General features: G+C 53.4%; 6 protein-coding genes and 1 pseudogene across 7 annotated transcripts, besides 1 other annotated feature; 5 read left to right on the top strand and 2 right to left on the bottom strand.

The window, feature by feature from the left end:
• Positions 1-78: 78 nt before the first annotated feature.
• On the top strand, positions 79-2,737 carry NCS54_00394400 (annotated as a pseudogene). The gene is made up of 2 exons: positions 79-2,581; positions 2,637-2,737.
• Positions 79-2,737: a sequence feature.
• Positions 2,738-5,399: 2,662 nt separating this feature from the next.
• On the top strand, positions 5,400-6,428 carry NCS54_00394300 (Hypothetical protein; the record flags this gene model as incomplete). The annotated part of the gene is made up of 3 exons (XM_053149498.1): positions 5,400-5,421; positions 5,483-5,698; positions 5,749-6,428. The coding sequence occupies 3 exons, from the start codon at positions 5,400-5,402 to the stop codon at positions 6,426-6,428; spliced, it is 918 nt and encodes a 305-aa protein (XP_053005473.1).
• Positions 6,429-7,044: 616 nt separating this feature from the next.
• On the top strand, positions 7,045-9,204 carry NCS54_00394200 (Hypothetical protein; the record flags this gene model as incomplete). The annotated part of the gene is made up of 2 exons (XM_053149497.1): positions 7,045-7,956; positions 8,005-9,204. The coding sequence occupies 2 exons, from the start codon at positions 7,045-7,047 to the stop codon at positions 9,202-9,204; spliced, it is 2,112 nt and encodes a 703-aa protein (XP_053005472.1).
• A 1,834-nt stretch (positions 9,205-11,038) lies between these two features.
• Positions 11,039-13,454, top strand: NCS54_00394100 (PlsC domain-containing protein; the record flags this gene model as incomplete). The annotated part of the gene is made up of 2 exons (XM_053149496.1): positions 11,039-11,263; positions 11,370-13,454. The coding sequence occupies 2 exons, from the start codon at positions 11,039-11,041 to the stop codon at positions 13,452-13,454; spliced, it is 2,310 nt and encodes a 769-aa protein (XP_053005471.1).
• A 1,056-nt stretch (positions 13,455-14,510) lies between these two features.
• Positions 14,511-15,759, top strand: NCS54_00394000 (Hypothetical protein; the record flags this gene model as incomplete). Its single annotated transcript, XM_053149495.1, has 2 exons — positions 14,511-14,909; positions 15,001-15,759. 2 exons carry the CDS (start codon positions 14,511-14,513, stop codon positions 15,757-15,759), a joined length of 1,158 nt encoding a protein of 385 aa, XP_053005470.1.
• A 2,503-nt stretch (positions 15,760-18,262) lies between these two features.
• Positions 18,263-18,949, bottom strand: NCS54_00393900 (Hypothetical protein; the record flags this gene model as incomplete). The annotated part of the gene is made up of 1 exon (XM_053149494.1): positions 18,263-18,949. The coding sequence occupies one exon, from the start codon at positions 18,947-18,949 to the stop codon at positions 18,263-18,265; it is 687 nt and encodes a 228-aa protein (XP_053005469.1).
• Positions 18,950-20,900: 1,951 nt separating this feature from the next.
• NCS54_00393800 (Chromo domain-containing protein) lies at positions 20,901-22,127 on the bottom strand (the record flags this gene model as incomplete). The annotated part of the gene is made up of 6 exons (XM_053149493.1): positions 22,025-22,127; positions 21,669-21,846; positions 21,578-21,620; positions 21,445-21,524; positions 21,029-21,389; positions 20,901-20,978 (listed from the first exon to the last, which is right to left on the bottom strand). Exons 1-6 carry the CDS (start codon positions 22,032-22,034, stop codon positions 20,901-20,903), a joined length of 750 nt encoding a protein of 249 aa, XP_053005468.1. The 5' UTR covers positions 22,035-22,127.
• Positions 22,128-22,869: the final 742 nt, after the last annotated feature.

Below are 22,869 nucleotides of genomic sequence, written 5' to 3'. Positions count from 1 at the left end.
GCTTCTTCCCCCCATCGACAACCGCCCACTGCAGCGAGACCAAGTCGCGGCATAGCCCATGGTTAACCCGCCTTTCAGCGTCTCCAGCAGTCTTCTCTTTCTCCATCTGCTCCAAAACCTCCTCCCTTCACCTCTTCAGGGACTTCACGAAAGAGCGGTGTCGTCCGCTCTGTTCCTACAATACTAGCATCTTCCGCCTCTCCTCCCGCTCCGCTCCCCTTCTGCCTCTTGCCCAGAATGTCCTTCGACTTCAACAACGGCGGGGGTGATGCCTATCTGGATCTGACCTACGACCACCGGGATCGCGCTGCCTACCAGTCATACTCGACCGCCACAACCCACTCGAGTCCTTCGGCCGCCTCCAATATCATGCCCAGCAACGCTCGCAACTGGGCCGTTCCGCTCGACATGGCCTCCAACAACTCTCACGGCCATGCCTCGCTCAGTCCCGAGGAGCATCAGTCTTCGCCTCTTTCCCAGTCCGCCAGCCCGCACAGCCAGCACTCGCCACTACAACAGTCGCCTTTCCAGCCGACCGCGAACCCCTTGACTGACTGGGCTCTTCAGCAACAGCAGCAGCAGCAGCAGCAGCAGCAGCAACTGGCTGCTCCTGACATGACCCAGTTCATTCAAGATGCCGCCCTCATGAGCTTCAACCCGTTCCCCACCAGCTTCCAGTCGCCCAACCCCCTCGACTACCTTCCCCCGACGACCCAGGCCGCTCTGCAGGCCAACCTACTTGAGTCGACATTCAGCGCCATGCCTACCATGGACGACCCTACGCAAGCAGTTCAATGGCCGAGCACCGGAATGGAGAATTGGCAGGAGTTCCAGAGCACTCTGCAGATGGATGGTCTGCCCCGTCTTGATAGTGTTGGAAGCAACTCGCCTACCGGCACCTACTTGGAAGTGCTGTCCCTTCCTTCGTCCTCAGGTGAAGGCTGGGCCATGGTGGACTGGAATCAGCCCAACTTTGACCAGTTCCAGCAGGCTCACGCTCAGGGCGCCGCCATCTTCAACCCCTCCCAGACCCTCCACCTGAGGACTAACTCCGACTCCTCTGATGGCGCCAATTCCATGGACTTTGGCAGCTTCGAGGAGATCGCACCATTCCCCTACTCTCCCTTCTCCCCCGAGTCGGACGGATATGTCGACGCTGGTAACCACCGTAACTGCTTCGCTGGTGATGGTCACAACCACAACCACGACACCGTCGCCCCTGCCCCCGCTCCCGTGGCTCCCGCGCCTATCAAGTCGGAGCCTTCGTCAAGCCGTCACAGCCCTGGCAGCGGCGCCGGATCGACCTCTCCCCCCAGCAGCACCACGCGCAGGAACTCTGGTCCTCGCAAGAGCCCCATTGCCAAGGCCACCAAGCCCGTTGTTCGTCGCATCTCCAATGGCAAGAAGGACGGCACTGTTGAGAAGAAGGTTGGCCGCAGAAAGGGACCCCTCTTGCCTGAGCAGCGAAAGCAAGCCAGCGAGATAAGAAAGCTGCGAGCTTGCCTGCGATGCAAGTTCCTCAAGAAGACGTGCGACAAGGGAGAGCCTTGTGCCGGTTGCCAGCCTTCGCACGCTCGCCTGTGGCAGGTTCCTTGCACTCGCATCGACATCAAGGATATTGGTTACTTCATGAAGGACTGGAAGGCCGATTACGAGAGGCACATGGACCGTGGCGTCTCTGTCTACAACGTCAAGGGTTTCGCCCAGAAGGAGACCCTCATGTGGATCACCCACGGCTACGGTTTCGCTCTCCCTGTCATGGTTCGCGAGGTCTTTGTCGCCGACGATAGCTGCTTCTCGGTTGACTGGGTTGAGTCTACTCTGACCGACCAGGAGCCCATTGACTTTGAGACCCGCACTGAGAAGCTTGATGTTGGAGCTGAGGGTATCCGTCTCGATGCTCTCTCCGAGTACCTCGACAAGCACATTGATGGCCCCTTTGAGGACTTCATCGATGACCACTTCGAGGGCACTCCCTTCATCACCGAGATCCTCAAGACTGCTCACCGCTACTACGTCAAGGAGAAGATGCCTGTCATCCGCAAGGCGCTCAAGCTTGTCCTTGCCTACAACCTCACTATGCACATCACCATGGTTGAGAACCAAGGATCCGAGGTTAACCTGGACGGACAGATCGACGATGAGGACTCCAAGTACTACGGCCGCACCGTCGCTCCCGTCATGATCAACTTCCAGATCAAGTGCGCCCTTGCCGACATGTGGCGTGAGCTCCAGAAGGACATCCTTGAGGAGCTCTCTGCCCTGTACTCTGGTGTCTACAGCGGTGAGAAGATGAAGAACTGGCCTACCATCTTCATGATTGCTTCCATCCTGCTCGCCGTGTGGGAGGAGATGCAGTTTGACTGCCACTACCGCGTCCCCGACCCCGTCGCCGTGAACAAGTTCTGCACCGACATGGAGACCACCCCTGTTGGTGTGATTGTGGGTCTCTTCCACGCCATCTCCCAGAAGCTGCCTGCCTTCACCGACTGGGACACCCGCAAGCACGGCCACCTGCTTCACAACAACGTCTCCGTTTGCGAGGCTATGACTGAAGTGCGACAGCATGTCATTAAACACGGTAAGTTGCCAATTGTTTCTCAAGGTCTGGTCTTGCATACTAATACCCATGGCAGAGGCCTATCTCCGTACCCGCAAGGAGTCCAAGTTTGACCGATACGACTTCGACTCCCTGTCCAACAAGTTCCTGTCTAAGCTTGTTATCCGGGCCAACTAGATTCCTCACCTGACAAACACTGCTGTCGCAAGACATGAACGGGCCCCATTGTGGCGCCCGCCCTTTCTTTTGTTTGCATTTGTTTTGATCACAGCGATAGCGTTGGCAAGATTCCTTCAATCTTGGTCGACAGCGACCTCCAGAATTGTCCTTTCAAGCATACGAAACACGACTTTAACCTTCTCTCACGGCTGGTCACCGCCTCAACAACAACACGAAGTTACCTGACACGGGAAGATGTGTTACGACCTTCTTATGACTTTCTTCTACGAATGTATGACTTGAAGAAGACAGAGCGTTTTAGTTCTTTTACCACATTTTTTTTTTACTCTTGAGAGAGGGGGGAGACGTATCACGCAGACGAGCGCATCCCACCCTTCTGCGGTGTTTTTATGGGATCATGTTTGACGATGAGGCATTTGAGGAAATGACAGATATTGCATGGCTGTGTATGAGCCTACATGAAGAGGGAGGTGCTCGTGAAATTACTAGGGCGTTGGTGAGCTCAAGTGGGCAGGACCTTCGACACAGGGCAGCAGAGCGGAGCGGACATTGATTTACTTGCGTGTTTGATAACGGGATTTTTGGGATAGTTACAAAAAAACGGCTCATATTGCTAGGCAAGTGCTGTAGCGCTGCCACGAGAATATTGAATTTTACAGTTCCCAACTCTCAGTCTCCCTCGACTTTGTCGATTATGAAGGTGACTGAAGTGAAGGGAGGATTTACTCCATGACCATGGCACAGAGATAGCAAGTGATTGTTTCTTGACAATGTGACTGTTTGCAGATCTCTTACGAGAGTGATGTACTGGGTATTGAGGCGGTGACCCCTGAACGTGTTTGAGACTGTCGGATCGATGGCTGTATGTTCAAGCCAAGAGACTATACGTTGAGAAAACGAGACAAGCGACACACCGCACGTGGGTTGAAGCATATGTATGCATCTCCTGACACGGAGCAACCAGTGGATGCAACGCTGGTAGGCTGGTTAGGTTGGCAGTGAAAACATGGGCTGAAACATGCCCAAAGGATCACGAGATGGCGTATCTCAGACATCAGCAGTCGGCAATTCAATGGCACCCTGATATCTGCTTGATGAGGGAGCTTGATGGGCAAACGGAAAAGGGCATCAAGCTACAGCATCAGCTGGACCTTGGTGGACAAAGCGTTATCGAACTTAGCGTCTGGTGGTGCACCCATGGATTCCAAAGAGGTTGGCTACAGAGGGCAGGGTTTGATAAGACGTGATGACTCGCGACGCGGCGCAATCGGCGCTTGATATCGCAAAGACTTGAGCAAAGAGATGCGCGAGAAAAGGAAATTGCATGCCATCATTTTCCGATGGTCTTTCGTTTGTCTCCGGAAGGTCGCCCAACCTCGTTCTCTCGCTGCAGGGCAAAGCCGAAGGGCGAAACAGGGGCAGCAGGAACATGGTGTTGGCTTTCTCAAGAGAACAGGGTCCCCACGGACGCAATTCGTTGGCCGATGACGTCGCGAACGCCGAGGAGACCGGATCCAGAGGGTGGCAGAGTCGGTGACCCCGCACCGCCTGGGCTATCGCTCTTTGGGTTCAGGCTGACATGACGAGTTCGGCGTAGCAGGCTGCGGTCGCTGTCTGTCTGGCATGAGTTTGTCTCTCTTGTTCCCGAGGCCGTCTCCACCGCCGCGACTGGAATCCGGGATCTCAGATTGGAAGCGTTTTCTGTTCATGAGCCAAAAAGCTTGGTTCCTGGGACTTGGGGCAGTGATCATCTGGTACAGAAGCGGCTGTCATCTCAGCCGAGCATCAGATGCAGTTCGCTGTCGAATGGCAGCCAGTTGAAGCATTCAACCATGCATTGCTTTTGGCCTTTCCCGGGGTAAAGTGGCGACAGGGACGCCGTCTGGGCCCCGCCACTCCACTGCGGCGCCCGGCCGCTGGCGTCGGGTGATGGTGAATCACGGGTTCCAGGCTCTGGCTGGATAAGACGGTGACGGCCAACGAGTGCTACTGTACCCATCCATGACGGGCACAATAGGCGAGTAGTTCCCCCCACGTTTTCGGTTGGGCAATTGTCGTGAACAGATTGTTCTCTTTACGGCTATTGTGCTTTGTAGGTGCATTTCAAAGGCTCTTCCAGAGCTTCCTCGAACAAGCCAGATTCATGCCTTTATTCTGACATCAGTCTTTCGGCGTCGGAGGCCCCACACGGGCGATAAGATACCAGGGACAAAGTAGCGGCTACCTCTGGTTTCACCCTGCATTCGCTTGCAGCTGAAGTACCTAGAACGGATAGGTGGGGCCCTGCAGCCTGCTCCAAGTTTCTGGAGCCTTCCCTTGGCGAAGCCTGATTGGCCTCAGTGAATCATCCGCCCCCCGAACAGAGAACAGAGCACTCTCGCCTGCCTTGTTGTTCGTCACTCGTAGGCGTAATCCGGTAACTGCGCCCCCCTCACACCTTCCCTGCCCGCCGGTTGCCCGCTTGATTATCAAACAAACAGGCACACCTCTCTACTACATAAACCCGACCGCCTCTCCTCAACTCTAATTTTCTTTCTTCCCCCAACACTCACTCTCATCTCAGATTTCTTTGCAGACGAGACCTGCGACTCATCTTCACGATACCACATCATCCCAACGACTACATTTCCTCCCAAGACATCCGCACAACACCGCCATCATGCAGATCTTCGTCAAGACTCGTAAGTCATCTCGCGTCTCCGCCACTTCGGTAGCGCAATGATACTGACCATGATGCTCTAGTGACGGGCAAGACCATCACCCTCGAGGTTGAGTCCTCGGATACCATCGACAACGTCAAGTCGAAGATTCAGGACAAGGAGGGCATCCCTCCTGATCAGCAGCGCCTGATTTTCGCCGGCAAGCAGCTTGAGGATGGCCGCACCCTTTCCGATTACAACATCCAGAAGGAGTCCACCCTCCATCTCGTCCTCCGCCTCCGTGGTGGCATGCAGATTTGTAAGTTTCTTTATCAACGTCGCTCTATCGCTCAAACTAACATCCCGCAGTCGTCAAGACCCTGACTGGTAAGACCATCACCCTCGAGGTGGAGTCTTCCGACACGATCGACAACGTCAAGTCGAAGATCCAGGACAAGGAGGGCATCCCCCCGGACCAGCAGCGTCTGATCTTTGCTGGCAAGCAGCTTGAGGATGGCCGAACCCTCGCCGACTACAACATTCAGAAGGAGTCCACCCTCCACCTCGTTCTCCGCCTTCGTGGTGGTATGCAAATCTTTGTCAAGACTCTCACTGGAAAGACCATCACCCTTGAGGTGGAATCGTCCGACACCATCGATAACGTGAAGTCGAAGATTCAGGATAAGGAAGGAATTCCTCCTGACCAACAGCGACTTATCTTCGCTGGCAAGCAACTCGAGGACGGCCGAACTCTCAGCGACTACAACATTCAGAAGGAATCCACTCTGCACCTGGTTCTTCGTCTGCGTGGTGGTATGCAGATCTTTGTTAAGACTCTCACCGGAAAGACCATCACCCTGGAGGTCGAGTCCAGCGATACCATTGACAATGTGAAGTCCAAGATTCAGGACAAGGAGGGTATCCCCCCCGACCAGCAGCGACTTATCTTCGCTGGTAAGCAGCTGGAAGACGGTCGCACCCTCTCTGACTACAACATTCAGAAGGAATCGACCCTTCACCTTGTGCTCCGTCTCCGTGGCGGTCAGTAAGCGACCTTCTGGGTAGCGATGGTTTATGACGAGGCGTTCAGGGAATGAATGAACTTTGGGACCAGGCAAGCATTTGCGGCCTGGAATGACTAGCATATCCACCTAGTACGTAGTATTCAACGCGCGCGCAATAATCCTGCGACGCGCCAATAGACTCATTTGAGGTCTCAAGAAGCCTTGATTGATTCATGGTGATATCTGTCGTAACGACTTGTTCAGTGACCTCCGATTATGCAGCTGACACCACTTTAGCGGGGTCATGCCCCTCACTTACCGGAAGCCAGTGGACTCATGATGAGTGGGGCCGGTAGGTTTGAACCTGCATTCATGAAGGGCGCCTCAATCTTTGACCTTCTAGAAAAGGCTGTGTTTTTCCAACTTGCGACTTGCTCACTGTCCCACGCGGCAAGATCATGATCCTCGAGGACATCGTACTTGAATCCCACCACGCACATCTCTTTTTGCCTCCTTAGTAATTGAGGCGATCGTTTTGTCCTCTTCTCTCGTTGACTCATATCGCATTAGGCATCCCCAGCATCCTTTTGTTTGAGCGACTCGTAATCGGTCGACCAGCACTGCGCAATAAGACCCGGTACGAGGTCGAAATCGCCAGGCTATGCCGTCTTACTTCTATCACCTCAAATTCGAGCTCTATCCGACCCCTAATCCGGTCATCGCCGGGGTGGTCAACGCAGCAGACCGCAAAGATATTTGGCTTCCACCTCCAGAGGCCAGCATCTTTGATGATTTCCCATCTCACCCTCGACCGGACCGACGAACATCCCACCAAATACCGCTCTTTTCCTCTCCCCGACGCGAATCTCTATCCTCGTCTCCATCTCCGTTCACAGAGCAAAGCTCACCTTCTTCGACTCCGGGCATCATCGATTGTGGTACGGCAGCGCGCGCGCCGGTTAAAGGGACTGAGCGGAAGATCGAGATTGTGTCCGAGAGGCAGTGGCTGGAACGAACAAACAGCTTTCCGCCTCCCCACTCCAGCGCAGCGATTAGACCCCAGAACGCAGTTAAAGACTGGCGATTTGGGCGCGTGAGCATCGAGACGGTCGACTTGCAACTAGGACATATCATGGCAGGGGAGACCAGCCGAGCAGGGCCATCTGCGGCGCCGCCCCTAGGGCCTACGTTTGGAGGCGCAGGCACAGCGACAAAAGCCGAGTTCCTTCCGCTCGAGACGAAGAACACAGAAGTTGGATGGGGTGTGGTACACTTCTATCGAGACGGGGAAGAAACACATGGGATGGGAGAGGCTGAGCACCATGAGGATGGTGCGGAAGAGTCAAAAGACATCGACTACACCACGCTCTGCATCCCTGCTGTACCTGCCTATATGTCTCCCGGAGACCTGATGGGGTTCGTGGGTGAGAAGTGGAGGAGCGACATCAGCCACTGTCGTATGGTGATGACTTCGAAGATGAATAGATATCTCGTCTTGCTCAAGTTTCGAGATAACGGTCGAGCCAAGCAATGGCGACGGGAATTTGATGGCAAGGTGTTCAACACTATGGAGGTAAGCTATTTGACTGTTTCTAAGTCACAGGTCGCTGATCAGATACAGCCCCAAATATGTCATGTTGTGTTCGTAAAGAGCATTACATTTGAGATGCCAACTCGGAGGAAGCCTAGCAACAGCCTATCAACTCTATCAACATCCGCCGGCATGTCAAGCAGTCTCCGGCCTTTCCCTCCCCCAACACCGAATTTGGTCGAGTTACCTACCTGTCCTGTGTGCTTGGAACGGATGGACGAAACAAACGGACTAATGACGATACCATGCTCTCACGTGTTTCACTGCACCTGTCTCCAGAACTGGAAAGGAGCCGGGTGTCCAGTCTGTCGATTCACTAACACTTCACTCGATGCAGACTCAGATCCATCAAATCCTTACACACAGCCGTTTGGATCTGGGGCATCTAATCTCTGCAGTATCTGCGACTGCGCAGATGACTTGTGGATATGTCTGATCTGCGGGTATGTTGGTTGCGGCCGATACAAGGGCGGTCATGCAAAAGATCACTGGAAGGAGACGGCTCATAGCTTCGCCCTTGAGCTGGAGACACAGCATGTCTGGGACTATGCTGGGGACATGTGGGTGCATCGATTGATTCGCGATAAGGGAGACGGCAAGGTAGTGGAACTCCCAGGCAGAAACCGATCAGTTGGCCACTTGGAGGAGGAAGATGTGGTGCCTCGAGCAAAACTGGACAGCATCGGGTTGGAGTATACGCACCTCATCACCAGCCAACTCGAATCACAGCGGGCATATTACGAAGAAATGATTAGCAAGGCCGTCGACAAAGCCTCAATGGCATCTGCAGCGGCTGAGGATGCGGCCAGGCGGGCCTCGCAAGCTATGGAGAAGCTCGCGTTGCTGGATGAAAAGTACACGACTCTCAGTAAGGAGACTATTCCCGAACTTGAAAAGGAGCTTGCTCGTGAGCGCAACAAGGCGAGCAAGAGTGAAACACTTGCCCGCAACTTTGGCAAGGCGGTTCAGGAGGAGAAGCGACTGAATGAAGGACTCATGAAACGGATCGAACATCTTAATACCGATCACGAGTCAATATCTCGGCAACTAGAGGAGCTCAAAGCAGAGAATGCTGACCTCAAGGAGATGAATCGCGACCTGAGCATGTTCATCTCTGGACAGGAAAAGCTCAAGGAGTTGGAGAATGAGGGCAAGATTGAGGAGGGTGAACTTGAGGGAGGAAGTGCTAGTGTGCCTGAGAAGAAGGGTAGGCGACGGGGAAAGCGATAATCAATGACATCGGCGATCCAGAAACGCGAGATAGAAGAGATGGGTTGTAATAGTGACAATAGTTCATGCAGCGTTGCTTTTGTTGAGGTTTGGAACAACAAAGCCAACTCTACCACACATATTCTCTCACATCAGGCCCAGGAACATCCGCTTTCCAAGAAGTGAGGTCCAATTTACTGAGATGACACATGAAGACTGAATAAAGCACGATAACGGCTTGTCACGAGCCAAAGCAAGGGTCTTTTGCCTGCCTACAAACCCAACCCAGCGCCGCAATCCGGAGATCCCTTCGTCCTCGGATAGACGCCGGCTCACGGACTTGACCCGGAATGCCCCTCTCAGAGTGAACCACATGCCGCAACTCTCAACCACAGCGACTGGCGGGTATTTTTTGTTGGGGAAGGGCAAGTGGAAGTGCGCGATGACCCGACCCCATGGGCACACCTGACGGGAGAGAGTTGTTTGTTTGCTTTCTTTCGTCCCCGTTAGCTCCGGTAGGTATGCAAAAGGGTCTGCGGCGCAAGAGACCAAGCCCGCAGAAGCGCCTGGCATGTGAACGAATGAGCGCACGGATAGGTAGAGGTTCTCATCCATGCTGCAATGACGAGCGTGTGGTGGGGGAGGATCCTCTGTTACGTGAGCGGGCTGTCGAACTGAAACAGCATAGCGAGCCACAAAAATGGCGACCATAGTGGTGTGAATCAACTTGTGATTGTGGTGTCTGAGTGAGGGGAAAACGGTTGGGTAGGGGGAAATTGTGATACAGGTAATCCCATGTTGCTGGGGTATTTTGCCTGTGAGGAATGGGTAAAAGAGCCTCGAGTCTATTGTTCTCGACTGGTTGTCGTCTCGTCTGTTCTGATGATATTACCAGGTACACTATTTGTTAGTAATGGATAGCTTGATAGGTGACTTTGATCTCATCATGATGCCTCTGCCTGTTGACCATCTATGATGATCCGTACTGGATCTCCGATGAAAGTGGGGTGACGGTTCACAGCTCGCAGGGGAGCATGTCACAATAGCCGGGCACGGAAGTTCACTCTGGACACCGAGGGACGTGCTGTAACTTGCTGGGCCGGCGTGTTCTGTTTGTTGGAGCCTTGCTAAGACACAAGAAACGGGCGTGTAATGGGCCCCGGCCCGGATGGAGCACCCATTGTCTGGATGTCCACAGCGAGCTGCATGTATCCCGGTCAGTTGGAAAAAAAAAATATTCAAGTGGAAGAAAAAAAGAGGGAAAATAAGGGAAAAATCACATAGGAGACGTCTACAGCTTCACGTTTCTTTGAAGGTGTCATAAACTTCCCTTTGCCTTTTCTCTTCTCTAATATCATTCATTCCCTGTCAAAAGGTCCAACGGGAAAGCAGCTGCACCTTCCCCGTCGTGCCCAGCACCTTGGCCTGGTCGTAGCTTCCCAGCTTCAGAAGCAACCTTTCCCACCTGGGCAGGCACCTCGTCTTTTGCCTTCCCCTCCCTGGCCCCAACCCCAGCCCCAGCTATTTCTGTATTCTCATCCCATCACATTCTGTCCCGTCGCCAGACCCGAACCCGAAGGACACGGGCAGAATCAAACTCGTCGGCGATACTCGGTCCTTACTTTGCTCTATACCTTGCTCCCTCGAACGACGCCGCCGCCACCGACCACGCCTCGCTCGCTTCTGATAGCCATCTTTATCGGCCGTCCCTGGTACTCAACCGCCCCTCATTAGCAGGCCTTCGGCCCGTTCGTCCTCAACCTCTTGTCTATACCGATTACCTGTTGCCTCGACCTATACACCCTGAAATCTTGTGCATCTTGACGAGCGCTGGCTTCCTCCTCGCTCGCCCACCATGTCTGCAAAGCCTGGGACAAAGGACGCGGCAGCGCCGCAGTCCGCGACAAATCCAACCCCGCAGAAGGAGCTCTATCCCATGGTGAACTGGAAGTATGACATGTTCCTCTACAGCGTCGGCAACATCGTGGACATGTTCTTCCGCGAGGTCGTGCCTCGAGGCGCCTGGCGCGTTCCTCAGACTGGCCCCGTGCTGTTTGTTGCTGCGCCGCATGCGAACCAGGTCAGTTAATTGTCATGATTTGCGCCTAGAGCACCGAGATGGGAGATGCGCAGCTTTGGTCAGACATGGAAGATGAAGATTTTTGCTGACATTGGCCTCAAATCAGTTCGTCGATGCCATTATTCTTCAGCGAACCCTCCGCTACGAGGCCAATCGTCGAGCGTCTCTTCTCATCGCCCAAAAGTCTGTCCACGGCTTCATCGGCTGGGGCTCGCGCCAGGTCGGTTCCGTGCCTGTTGGTCGCGCTCAGGATGCCGCCAAGCCCGCCACTGGCACCGTTTACCTTCCCGATCCCATCAACGACCCGACTCTAGTTCGTGGTATCGGTACCAAGTTCGGCGAGGGCGAGGGTGAGATACAGGGCATGCTCTTCCTTCCACCTGGCAAGAAGACAACAGGTGCCAGTGTCGATATCGCTCAGATCCTCGGGCCCGAGGAGATCCGCGTGAAGCGACCATTCAAGGGCAAGCTCGCCTTGGAACAACTCACAGGCCGCGATGACATTGACAAAGACGGCAACTTTACCAACAAGGCAATGAAAGGTCCCGCCCCAGGGTACCAGGGCACTAAGTACAAGCTGGCACCTCATATTGACCAGACCAAGGTCTACGAGGCTGTCTTCTCGCGTCTGCGCAACGGTGGTTGTGTAGGGATCTTCCCAGAGGGAGGTAGTCATGATCGCACTGAGCTTCTGCCTCTCAAGGCTGGTGTCGCTATCATGGCCCTGGGAACTCTCGCCGAGGATCCCGATTGTGGGCTCAAGATTGTGCCTGTGGGAATGAACTATTTCCATGCGCACAAGTTCCGTTCGCGCGCTGTTGTCGAGTTTGGCGCTCCCTTTGAGATTCCCCGTCACCTTGTTGAGCTGTACTGTAACAACCAGCGCCGCGAGGCTATCGGTCAGGTTCTGGACATGGTTTACCAGGCACTCAACTCGGTGACCGTCTCGGCGCCAGACTACGACAGCCTGATGATGATCCAGGCGGCTCGGCGACTCTACAACCCCACAGGCAAGAAGCTCCCACTGCCTGTGGTGATTGAGCTCAACCGAAGGCTGTGTATGGGTTATGAGCGGTACAAGAATGATGAACGAATCACTTCTTTGTCCGCAGCGGTCAAGGAATACAACTCGCAGCTGCGTTACCTGAACCTCAAGGATCATCAGGTGCAGTATGCCAAAATGTCAACCATCAAGGTTGTGTTCCTGTCTATCTACCGCTCCATCAAGCTCTTGTTTCTCTTTATCTGCACCTTGCCTGGACTGCTCCTCTTCTCGCCAGTCTTTGTGGCCACCAAGATCATCAGTCGACAGAAAGCCAAGACGGCTTTGGCAGGTTCGACGGTCAAGATCCGTGGTCGAGATGTCATGGCGACGTGGAAGATCCTGGTAGCGCTGGGATTTGCACCTACGCTCTACAACATTTACTCGATAATCCTGTCGCTCAAGGTCTGGCAGGATCGGCTCTGGGGTCATGTTCCTGACTGGGTGCCCTTCTGGTTGGTTTACTTCATGGTGTGGCCCCTTATGGTTGGCATCACATTTGCATCCCTGCGCTTTGGCGAGGTCGGCATGGACATTTTCAAGTCCCTGCGACCGCTGATGCTGTGTCTGAATCCGTCGTCGAACTATAACATTCACAAGCTGCGGCTCAGGCGAGCAGAACTGAGCGCTCAGGTGACGGATGTGATCAACACGCTTGGCCCTGAGATGTTTGATGATTTTGATAAAGTGCGCCTTGTTCCTGACCTGTTCAAGACCGAGGGTGGCGCTTCAACGTCTCCAACTTCGCGTAGACGACGAGACAGTGACCAGTCGAGCACTGGGTTCGATGCTGAGACACCTCCAGCTCTGTCGCGACGAAGCACGACGCAATCAAGCCGAGCACTGCCACGCAATGATTCGTTCAGCAACATTGGCACGGTTGGCATCTTCTCGACAAGACCACCATCCCGAGCGCGCAGCCGATCCCGGTCGAGCAGCAGTGGGGGCGGGTTTGGATCTGGTGGATTCCCTATCAGCGGATTCACTACTCTGGACTCGGCTGGCGGGTTTGATGAAGCAAGCCGCAAGATTCGAGAGGCTATGAAGGTCCGAAGACGCAAGACAGATCAGGAGAAGACGGAGGGAGAAGAGGAGGATGAGGACAGCGAGGAGGAGGGCTACGACGAGGCAAGGAAGAAGAACACCTAGGGGATTGAATTAGAAGGGTGGCGATGGAGGCTAGAGGGTGAAATGAAGGCAGCGATGGGCATTTTGTTGTATATTGAAGTTGGGTTCACACGACATATTTCCTAGCAGGTTTCTATGGGGTTTCTGCATTGGATGATATCCCTGTGTCGGGACACGTTGGCTTTTAAATGGTCAAGTCATTTTCGGAGTTGAATACCACATCATACCGTATCATGACACGCATTGGCTGAACGACTCCTGTTGGAGGTTCGGATCTCGGTGATAACTTGGACGGACCAAACTGTCGGAGTAAACTATCAGGTTTCTCTCCACAGTGCAGACATGCTACGACTTTGCGGTGCAGGTGACACGGCAGATACAGAAACAAAGGTAACCAATGCCGACCAGGTTATTTCGGAAATGCTGGGGTTACCCAATGAAGCATCTGTCATAGCAGAGACAAATGCCGTTTCAACAGGGAGCTCATTAGCTGGCAATGTGAGGATGAATGGGGCGAGGAAAGCAGCCAAGCGGGCCAGAATGTCGAATAGAAGAGCTCCACAAATTAGGAGCAGGGGGTCTCGAGTCGCTCGCTTTGAAAACCGAACCGAAAACCCAGACAGGATCTGATAACTACCGCAGAGCCGACGTAATGACGTGCGTAAGTACTATAATGTGGTAGGGCCTTTCGGTGGTCGGAGATAGGCGGAGAGTCCGGGGCGAACAATACAGCGAGTAGGAGATAGCGGCTTATTCGAATGGGGGGGAAAGTAGCATATAAAGCGACCAGTTTCTGCTTGGTTGGATTGATTCCTGACTGACGGTGAATGATCTTTTGAAGCGTATTGTATTTTGCGCTGATTATCAATCTGATTAGTTTGGGTAGCGATTCCTTTTAGGGCTGCAGCCAAGGTTTATCATTTCCAATCCTGAGAGACACGAAGAAATATCCCACCAGCCAAAGCCGATCCCACAGAATCTTTTCAGTGGATCAGGTAGGTAGGCAGTGCCGAACCGAATTGAGTGACGGCCCAAATATCTACCGGAACCGTTTACCGGGCCATTACATTATATACGATGACCTCCCCTTCCCTTCCTCCCTCCTCCACCACCGCCGCTCCACCCTCTTCCCTCCCGCGCATGCCCGCAAAGCAAAGAATGGCCCTATCCCTCAAGTCGTTTGTGAGCTCGGTGCTGGGCGGAGGCGCGCCGCAGCCGCCCTCGGCCACGGAGCTGTTTGTCAAGGTGGACCCCAAGGTTGACGGGGAGGAGTGCCTGCACGACTGCGACGGCTGCACCGCGCGGTATCCGAGGGGGTTCAAGATCGAGACTGAGGATGTGCTGTATGGTCAGATCAAGGCGTGGAGCACGCATTTGCTCGTGGGTACGGGCAAGACGGATTGGGTGAGGGATGTAGCGGATGAGAAGGGGAGCGTCATGCAGGCCGTGGAGAAGGCGAGTGCGCCTACCAACGGGGTGAGTATTGTGTCTACTGTGTAAACTCTCATATGGGCTTATTATCATAGTGAGAGTCTATTGAGCATTCATGACCGCTAACATCCCCCAGAAACTCATGCTCTCGGCATCCAACATGCCCACTCCTCACGACACCGACGACTACTCGGAGCCCACCACTCTGCTCCTCCTCCCAGCTTTCAAGCTCATCCACAATGCCCACCCTCTTAACGCCCCCCAACTCATCACCGAGATCATCAACCAGGCGCCCACAAGCACTTCCCCCCTCTCCCCCACGCCTCTACCTGCTTCCCTCCCTTCCCCGGACCCTGACGCCGGGGTTCCCGCCCTGTCTTTGACTGACTGCCCGCACAACGCCGTGATCCTCATGTGCAGTCACCGGACACGAGATGCGCGGTGTGCACAGAGCGCCCCGATTCTGAGGAAGGAATTTGAGCGTCAGCTAAGGCCGCTGGGTCTGTACCGGGACCTGCATGATGAGAGGCCAGGTGGTGTGGGAATCTACTACATCAGCCATGTGGGAGGCCACAAGTACTCTGCCAACGTCATGATCTATCGTCGACCAAACGCCTTTGGCTTGGACGACACGGCGCCGGGAGAGACCAACGGGACCACGAATGGGGCTCAGAAGACCAACGGCACCAACGGCGCCGAGAAGAACGGCCACACAAATGGCTCAGAGGAACAAGCCGGCACCGTCGGTGCCTCGCAGGGCATCTGGCTAGCACGAGTCAAGCCCGAGGACTGCGAGAATCTAATCCGCTACACAGTGCTGCGAGGCAAGGTGGTCAAGCCCGAGAGCCAGCTGCGGGGCGGCTTTGACCGAGCGAGGGGGCTCATGAGCTGGTGATGATGGAACAGAGGCAGAGACTGACGGATACCCCGTGGGAGCAGGATGCTTGTTTTTGGAAAAAGAATGCATCATGATACCTGAGCTGCTTAGAAGGAAGGAATAAAAAAAACATTATATAGACATGCATTGCCCATAGAAAGCAGGGATGGGATATCTATCTCATCAGCTATGACGACGGCTAGTCCGAGATTCATCGGTTACTTGGGCAAGTGAGGAATCATTATCAAGCTATGGACGTGAATACGACGTCCCTCGTATCATTGGATCATGATCCCAGCATCCATACTCAGCCAAACACATGCCACGGTGCTAGGTCTTATCCATGATAGGCCACCCATGATGGAACGACACGGATCGAATGGACCAGGCACACCTCGGAGATCTACACTTTCGCGTACCTTGCATGTGCCAGGAACCCAGAGCCGCACACACACCCTCGGGTTTCCATCTTCAGTAGGTCGCCCTGATCGGCTGACGAATTCTGGTTTATCTTGTCTGGATCGGCGCCACGGTGGAGAAGTTTTGAAACGGCAGCTGTCAAGGAACCGCGGCGCCATGTCACCGGTGTGGCTGGTCTACGGGTTGACTCGTGTTAGGGCTATTTTTTAGGTGCCTTGTTTTTTTTGCCTGTATTGCGTGTTTCCTTCTCCTTTTATGGAACCGAGGGTTGACGGTGGTTGGATGTCAGATTGGACAGTAAGTGTTTAACTGTGTTGGAAACTAGAGCAACACGGAAGATCCCAGGCTTCAACTGAGGAACACATTGAAGAATGAAAAGAAACAAGGTGAAATTAATAGAGATAATGGATCTTCATGTCAAGATTAAAGATGGTGTGCGAACCAACAACCAGTTCGTCAACTTCACCAACCCATCTAGGCCCAAGCTCCGAAGAAACAAGAAGAGCCTGGACCAGAATAACAAGCTTTTTCTCCTGTTGATCCACCCCGGGACTTTTACCCAAAAACCTTGTCCCATGTTTCATCAACTCGACGCGTCCACGCCAATCAAGGGCGACCTCTACCGACGACAAGGACACCAGCGCCAGGAACGCGGTGGATAAGGGAACTTTTCTTGATGACAGTGCATGGGGCTAAGCTTTTCCATGTGGGTTCTTCAGTTTCTCCCTTCTGATAAGAGACGAGGTGTTGCGTGCTAGGGGGTTGAGAGACGGGTATATAGGACGGTCGCTGCTTTCTCCTCGAGTGTCTTGTCTTTTGCGTCTGTGTCGGTACATTCTTTCTTCACTAAACATTCTTTCTGGTCTGTGACCCAATCTCTCTCTTGACTTTGATTTCCCTGAGCTGGTCTCCTTCGCTACAAAGACCATATCTCTTTGTTGTGTCAATCTCTACCTCGTCACATACCCTTTACATTCCTTCAACTCTACGACCGTCAACATGAAGACCACCGGTGTTGTCGCCTTCCTTGTCGCCGCTTCGGCTTCCCTCGTGTCTGCTCTGCCTGCTCCTATCCAGAGTGAGTAGTCCCATCACTAGGAATCTGCAACCCGTAGACTCTGACATACTTCACAGGCCCACCCCCTCAGGTCTCTGGCTTCATGCCTCCATCCTTTAACAACACTCGTCCCTGGAACCCCAACCGGGGTGCCCGAGTTCAGGGCCAGGAGCCCCCTTTCCCTACCGCCAGCAGAGGTGTTCAGGAAACTTCCTGTAAGTAACTCAATAGATGTGAAGGTTGGGGAATGCCTTGCTGACAATGAGTAGTCCCTACCGCCCCTACCGCCCCTGCCGTTGTCCCCACTCCCACTCCTCTCCCCGGTAACGGAACCACCTTTTAAAGAGAGACATGAACTATAAATGGGTTACGACTGGGACAGGCTTGGATACTGATCCAGATGGGATGGATACATGGATGATTAAGACATACAAAAATAGCACACCTAGAGAATTAGACTGGTTCCTCTAGGATAGACAAGAATAGACCGCCGCGGCACGGCAAATTGAACCTGTGGTTTAACTGTCTCCTTGATTGAGGTTGTGTTACATCTTTTGTTTTGCCCCTTGGATATCCCTAGAGACCCAACAACGATGGCGTCCTATTATTTTGGAGTTTGTAGTCTAAAAACAGCAATTACCATTCTCGTAGTGAGTCAGATACCGGTTGCCCTTTTGAGCCGGGACAGGGGCTCTTGACCAATCAGAAACGAACACCGTATCAACCTACGGCTACTGAATCAAGCAACTTTGTGTGGTCTCTTGGAATTGTGTTTTTTATTAAAGCTATTGGAGTTGCTAGGCTATCCTTATTTAGTTATGCAACCCAGCAGTTGACATTACTGAAACTGCCGGCAACTTCCCAATAGAACCATGTTGTCTGGCTATTTCACCAGTTCCGACTTTAACCCCGGCTGTCTTCCACAAACACACCGTCAACTGTGATATAAGGGAAGCCCTCCTCAGCCTGTAAGACGTCTTCAACTAATATCCCAGGCCTTTGACCCGCGAATCCGAGATGGACAACCCGACGACGCGAGGACCGTCAATCATCAACCACGTAGGTGGTGGCGGACCAAGTTTCCGAGTATAGACTCTCATCGTCGGCATGGCGACTCTGGCGCCTCGCCCACATACCTCGAAGCTGGCGGAACGCGTCAGAGTCGGCCCCGTCCAGCCGCGCGAGCTCCCGCAGGCCAGCCTCCAGAGCTATTTCAATCCTGTAGAGGCAACGCCTCGCGATTCCACGGTTGCAGCGCAGCCTCGAGTACTCAGAAGTAGGCTTGTTGGGCTTGTTCTGGTCACGCACCTCGCGCTGGATCTTGCCGACGTCTTCGTGGATCGAGTCCATGCTGCTTTCAAATTGCCCGGCGACGTTGCGGATGTCGAGGACGGCCAGGTTCCAGAGCAGTTGGTCCCGCTCCTCCCTGGCAGAGAGGACCTTGCAGTTCGCGTCCTTGTACCACTCATAGGTCTCCTGGTACTCATCCTGGAGGGCGTCGAGCGTCTTCTTTACGCGCTCCCGGTACTGGGGAGAAGACTTGTCCAGCACGGGGTCCTCGCTCTTGCCCTTGCCCTTGTGGTCCTCGGGGAAGAAGGTGCTGTAGGGGAACTTGCTGTAGTCGGGAAGGTCGTCGTCCTCGTGGAGGTGAGGCTTGAGGCGTTGATCCTCGGTGTCGTTGGGCTGGCCGCGGCCGCCACAGATGGGGAGGTTGAATGAGACCTTTCCCATTGTGTCTGTTTGTTTCGAAAAGAATGAAGAAGATGTAGAAGTTGTACTATAAAGGAAGCTATAGGCTTGAGTGATGTTGACTTGTCAGGACAGGTTGGGTCTATCTTGGTGGATATATATGCGCGAGAATCACTATACATTCACCAACATGATTACGCTCTGGAGCTGAATCAGTTAGCAACGCAAATCAAATCATCACCGACAGGTGAACCAGATGGTTCTCACAGTAACGTGTGCGTGAATAGAGGCTGTGTAGGTATTGGCAGTTTGTCTTGTTTCTCATTTGCATGCCTCATACATGTCTATCTTTCTTCGTAATGGACCTCTGGCGTCCCTCAATCTTTAGCCAAAAAGGCAATCCAAGTAGTCTAATTTGCTCATTTCGTTTCCCCATGTTGAAAAATCCCAGTTTGACTCGTGAAAAACATTTACCCAGAAAAAAATAGAGAAAAAAAAAAGACCCGTGACCGAACCCAGTCATTTGTTGCGCCATAACCCAAACGTTGAAGAGTTGTTGTGCGAATCATCAACCAAAAAAGGACATTACCACCCCGCGTCTTCTTTTCTCATCAAATGGTTGCTGAAAGTAAAAATCGACATCGCTGTAGCCGAATAGTAAAACAAGGCAGAAAAGGTTTGTGATGGAAGTCAGTGTTGATCTTCCATCAGTCGGCAATGTCTTCGGTGCTGTGGCTGCTTGATGTGCCGGTTCCAGCTGCACTCATATGGTTCTTAGCCATGTTGACGAGCTTCCAGATACCAAATGACACGGCGGCGAGGATGATGAAGAGGATGATGATGATGATAGCGATGACGTCGTTTCTCTTCATTTTGGCGGAGGCGGAGAGAAGAAGTGGTGTTTGAGAGGTTGGTCTTGTTGGGCACCAAGTGTTGAGCAGATGGGCTGTTGGAGAATGTCTCGGGCTGGTCTAGACAAGAAAGATGTCGATCCAAGTGGTCCAGGGGGAGAGATGTCAAGAAGAGATGTCCCAGGCTGTGAAACAGTTAGAAAATCAGAAATCATTTTGCTCGCATGATAAGAATCGACATACCCAATAGACTTTGTTGAGTGCAGCTGCAGGTGACTTGCGAGATGGACCAACCAGGTACAGTTCCAAGTCGAATGATTCAAGAAGAGAGTAAATTCGTTCCAAGTCGTTCGTGTCTGTGAATAAATCGTCTCTGTATCGTCAAGATAATTCGTCTCTATAATAATTCGATAGAACAAGAAGGGAAACTGGAATGTATGCGTCTCACCACCGTCAGTTATATAAGTCGTTGCCCCGCCACCCGACTTTTTTTTCCCTCTTCCTCTGCCGACGCGTTAAATGGCAAGGCTGGGCTCTCACGTCGCGCCGAGACCTTTTTACAGGCCATGCAGGGGTTCTTTGGTGGGGTCGCCAGGGGCTCTGTGACACGCTGCGACCCTGCCGAGGTTTCCCAGCCTCGCAGAAAACGTCACCCTTTTGCAGCCCAAATCGACAGTCGCGATAAATCGCGTGTTGTTTCAGGGACAGTCGGTGTTTAATTGATTGCGTTCAATTCATTGACAACCCTTGCCACTATATCCGTACACCCATTGACCTCAATTCACCACCGAAAACACGACACCAATTCTACAGCACAACTACTCCATTCTCATGTCCGTAAATGACGTGTCTTTCAGCGTGAATGCACCGTTGAAATCAGCAAATACTCCTTCCTTCCCATGCCCTCATATCATCACCACCCCACCTGCCCTCGATACATGTCGAGAACTCCTCAGGGGTTGGCTCCAGATATGGTTAAATGATACCGTTTCCGTTCCGCATGACAGAAAAGACAAAATCAACAAAAAGAAGAACTACTCCGCGATCCTTTATCGATCGCCGAAACGCCGTTCAAGTCAGAGATCGGAGCGCATCACTCAAGCAGGCTCCCGCTGCCCGGACTTCACATAATGACTGTCTCATCAACCCTCGGCCTCGTCCACTTGCGCCTTCTGCTCCTCTCTAATAATCTTGACATGTCGCTCGTAGAATTGGAGCATCTAAGCTGTGTCAGCCCACGTATTTCCATACCACCGTCGGCTTCGCTTACCTTCTGTGGACACTTCTTGTAGATGATCTGGGTATCATGCTTCGTCTTGTTGCCATTCTTCCAGATCAGGTAGACAACGAGCTTGCCGCTACCCTCTTCCTCGCAAGCATCGATCGTCTCGATCTCATCCTCCCAGGAGCCGGCTGGAGGACTCCACTTCTTCGCAGTCGCCGGAGGTGTTGTGTCGGCCGGATGCGCTGCGCTGCGTCGAGATCGCTTCGCAGTTGATGTTGTGCTTGGAGTACCATTCGTCGTTCGCCGACGCTTCTTGGTCTTGCTAGCCTTTTCCGTCTGCTCGAAAATCTTCTCTCGTCCGCCGATCTTGGCAAAGTACTCTTCGAGGATTTCCGATGCGGATTCCCTGCAAAAACGCGTCAGTCGACATACCACCGCACCGAGCAGGTTTGTTCACTTACTGGAGGTTTTCCTCCGGCTCCCAGGTCATGTCCGCCACGGCGTCGTATCCTTCCCACTTGACATGAAATTTCAAGCTCCCCTGTCGCCGCCGTCAGCCGTGTCCGCGCTCAAATTGGCCAAGCTTCTACTCACGTCGTCGTCGATGATGTGCTTCTTGATCGCCTCGACAACATACCTGAGGCGCGTGAGCATTGCGCAAGTGTACAGCCAACACACAACTTACTCGTCCTCCTCTAGGTCTTCATCCTCCTCTCCCTCCTCGTCTTGTTCATCGAAATCCTCGCCATTGGCATCAACATCGTCGTTAGGATCCGAGGCCGCGCCAACCGAGGCTGACTTTCGTATCGCGCGCGGGGGAGTAGAGAACCCGCCGGCATCAGAGGAATCGTCTTCACTAAGGGCTTCGCGGGGGTTAGCGATTGCGCTGAAGCGATTGCGCTGAAGCGATTGCGATGAGGTCGGGCGGCGTTGTGGAGGCTCCTACCGAACGCGATCGCGATGCGCTCATCTTTCGTCGCGCGCGACAGGCTCCGATGAGGCAGCGCTGAAGCGGTGTCGGAGATGGAAGGTTCAACGTACCTGGGGGCATCTTGTAGAATTTCGATAATAGCGGTTTTGAGGAATTGCAGGCCGGGGTCCGAACGATGGAGCTAGAATTATGTTGTAATCGCCTTGTTTGCGCGAGCGGCAACAAAACTTCCTGAGAAACCACCTCCAGCCACGCGAGAGAGAGCAAGAGCTACTGCCCGCTTTTGGAGGGGCTGGGGATGTGGCTCGACCTTGACATGTGGCTCAGTTGCACGTGACCCTAACAAACGACCAACATCCACATGACTCTGAGCGTTTGAAGGATGGCTTGGTGCGAACAAGCTGAGATGCACGTTGGTATGACTCTGTCTGCCCATTGCTTTGTCTCGTGCCTTCACTGCCTCAGCGGTCCATAACGTCCGCTTGTGATGCATCAGAAGACGGCCCCATCCGACTACTGTGAAAACTGAGGTCATATCTGCCCCTACCTGATGCCCTAATGCACCAAATGATGAGCAGACAAACGCTAGGGAGGTTGGATGGCATAACTCGCCCGGATTCTGGGACAGCGCAAGAAGCAAGCATGGCATAAATCAGCTGGTATTAATTTAAGCTGCCGAAGCACTAAAGCAGGAACCTCGCCAGTGAGCCCCGTTTTCCTCAACCACGGCTGAAAGACCTAGTAAGGGGACGCTGCATGTCAACCAACACAACGCTTCAACGGTAAGCACGACACCAGCTCCGTTTACGTTTAGACGCGCATTGGGTGGATGGATACGTATTCTCCTCGCGATCTGCAAAACAAACTGGGCCTAGCGCAGGGTTGAGAGGGCAGCTGTGTCCTCCGCCAGTGGTTACTTCGCTGCCCACCCAAGTTAGTTGCCGTATCTGCGACC

This window comes from Fusarium falciforme, chromosome 3, assembly GCF_026873545.1.
Source record: "Fusarium falciforme chromosome 3, complete sequence".
NCBI classification, from domain to species: domain Eukaryota; kingdom Fungi; phylum Ascomycota; class Sordariomycetes; order Hypocreales; family Nectriaceae; genus Fusarium; species Fusarium falciforme.
The sequence above is the reverse complement of the archived record's forward strand: the minus strand, read 5'-3'. Positions and strand labels throughout refer to the sequence as shown.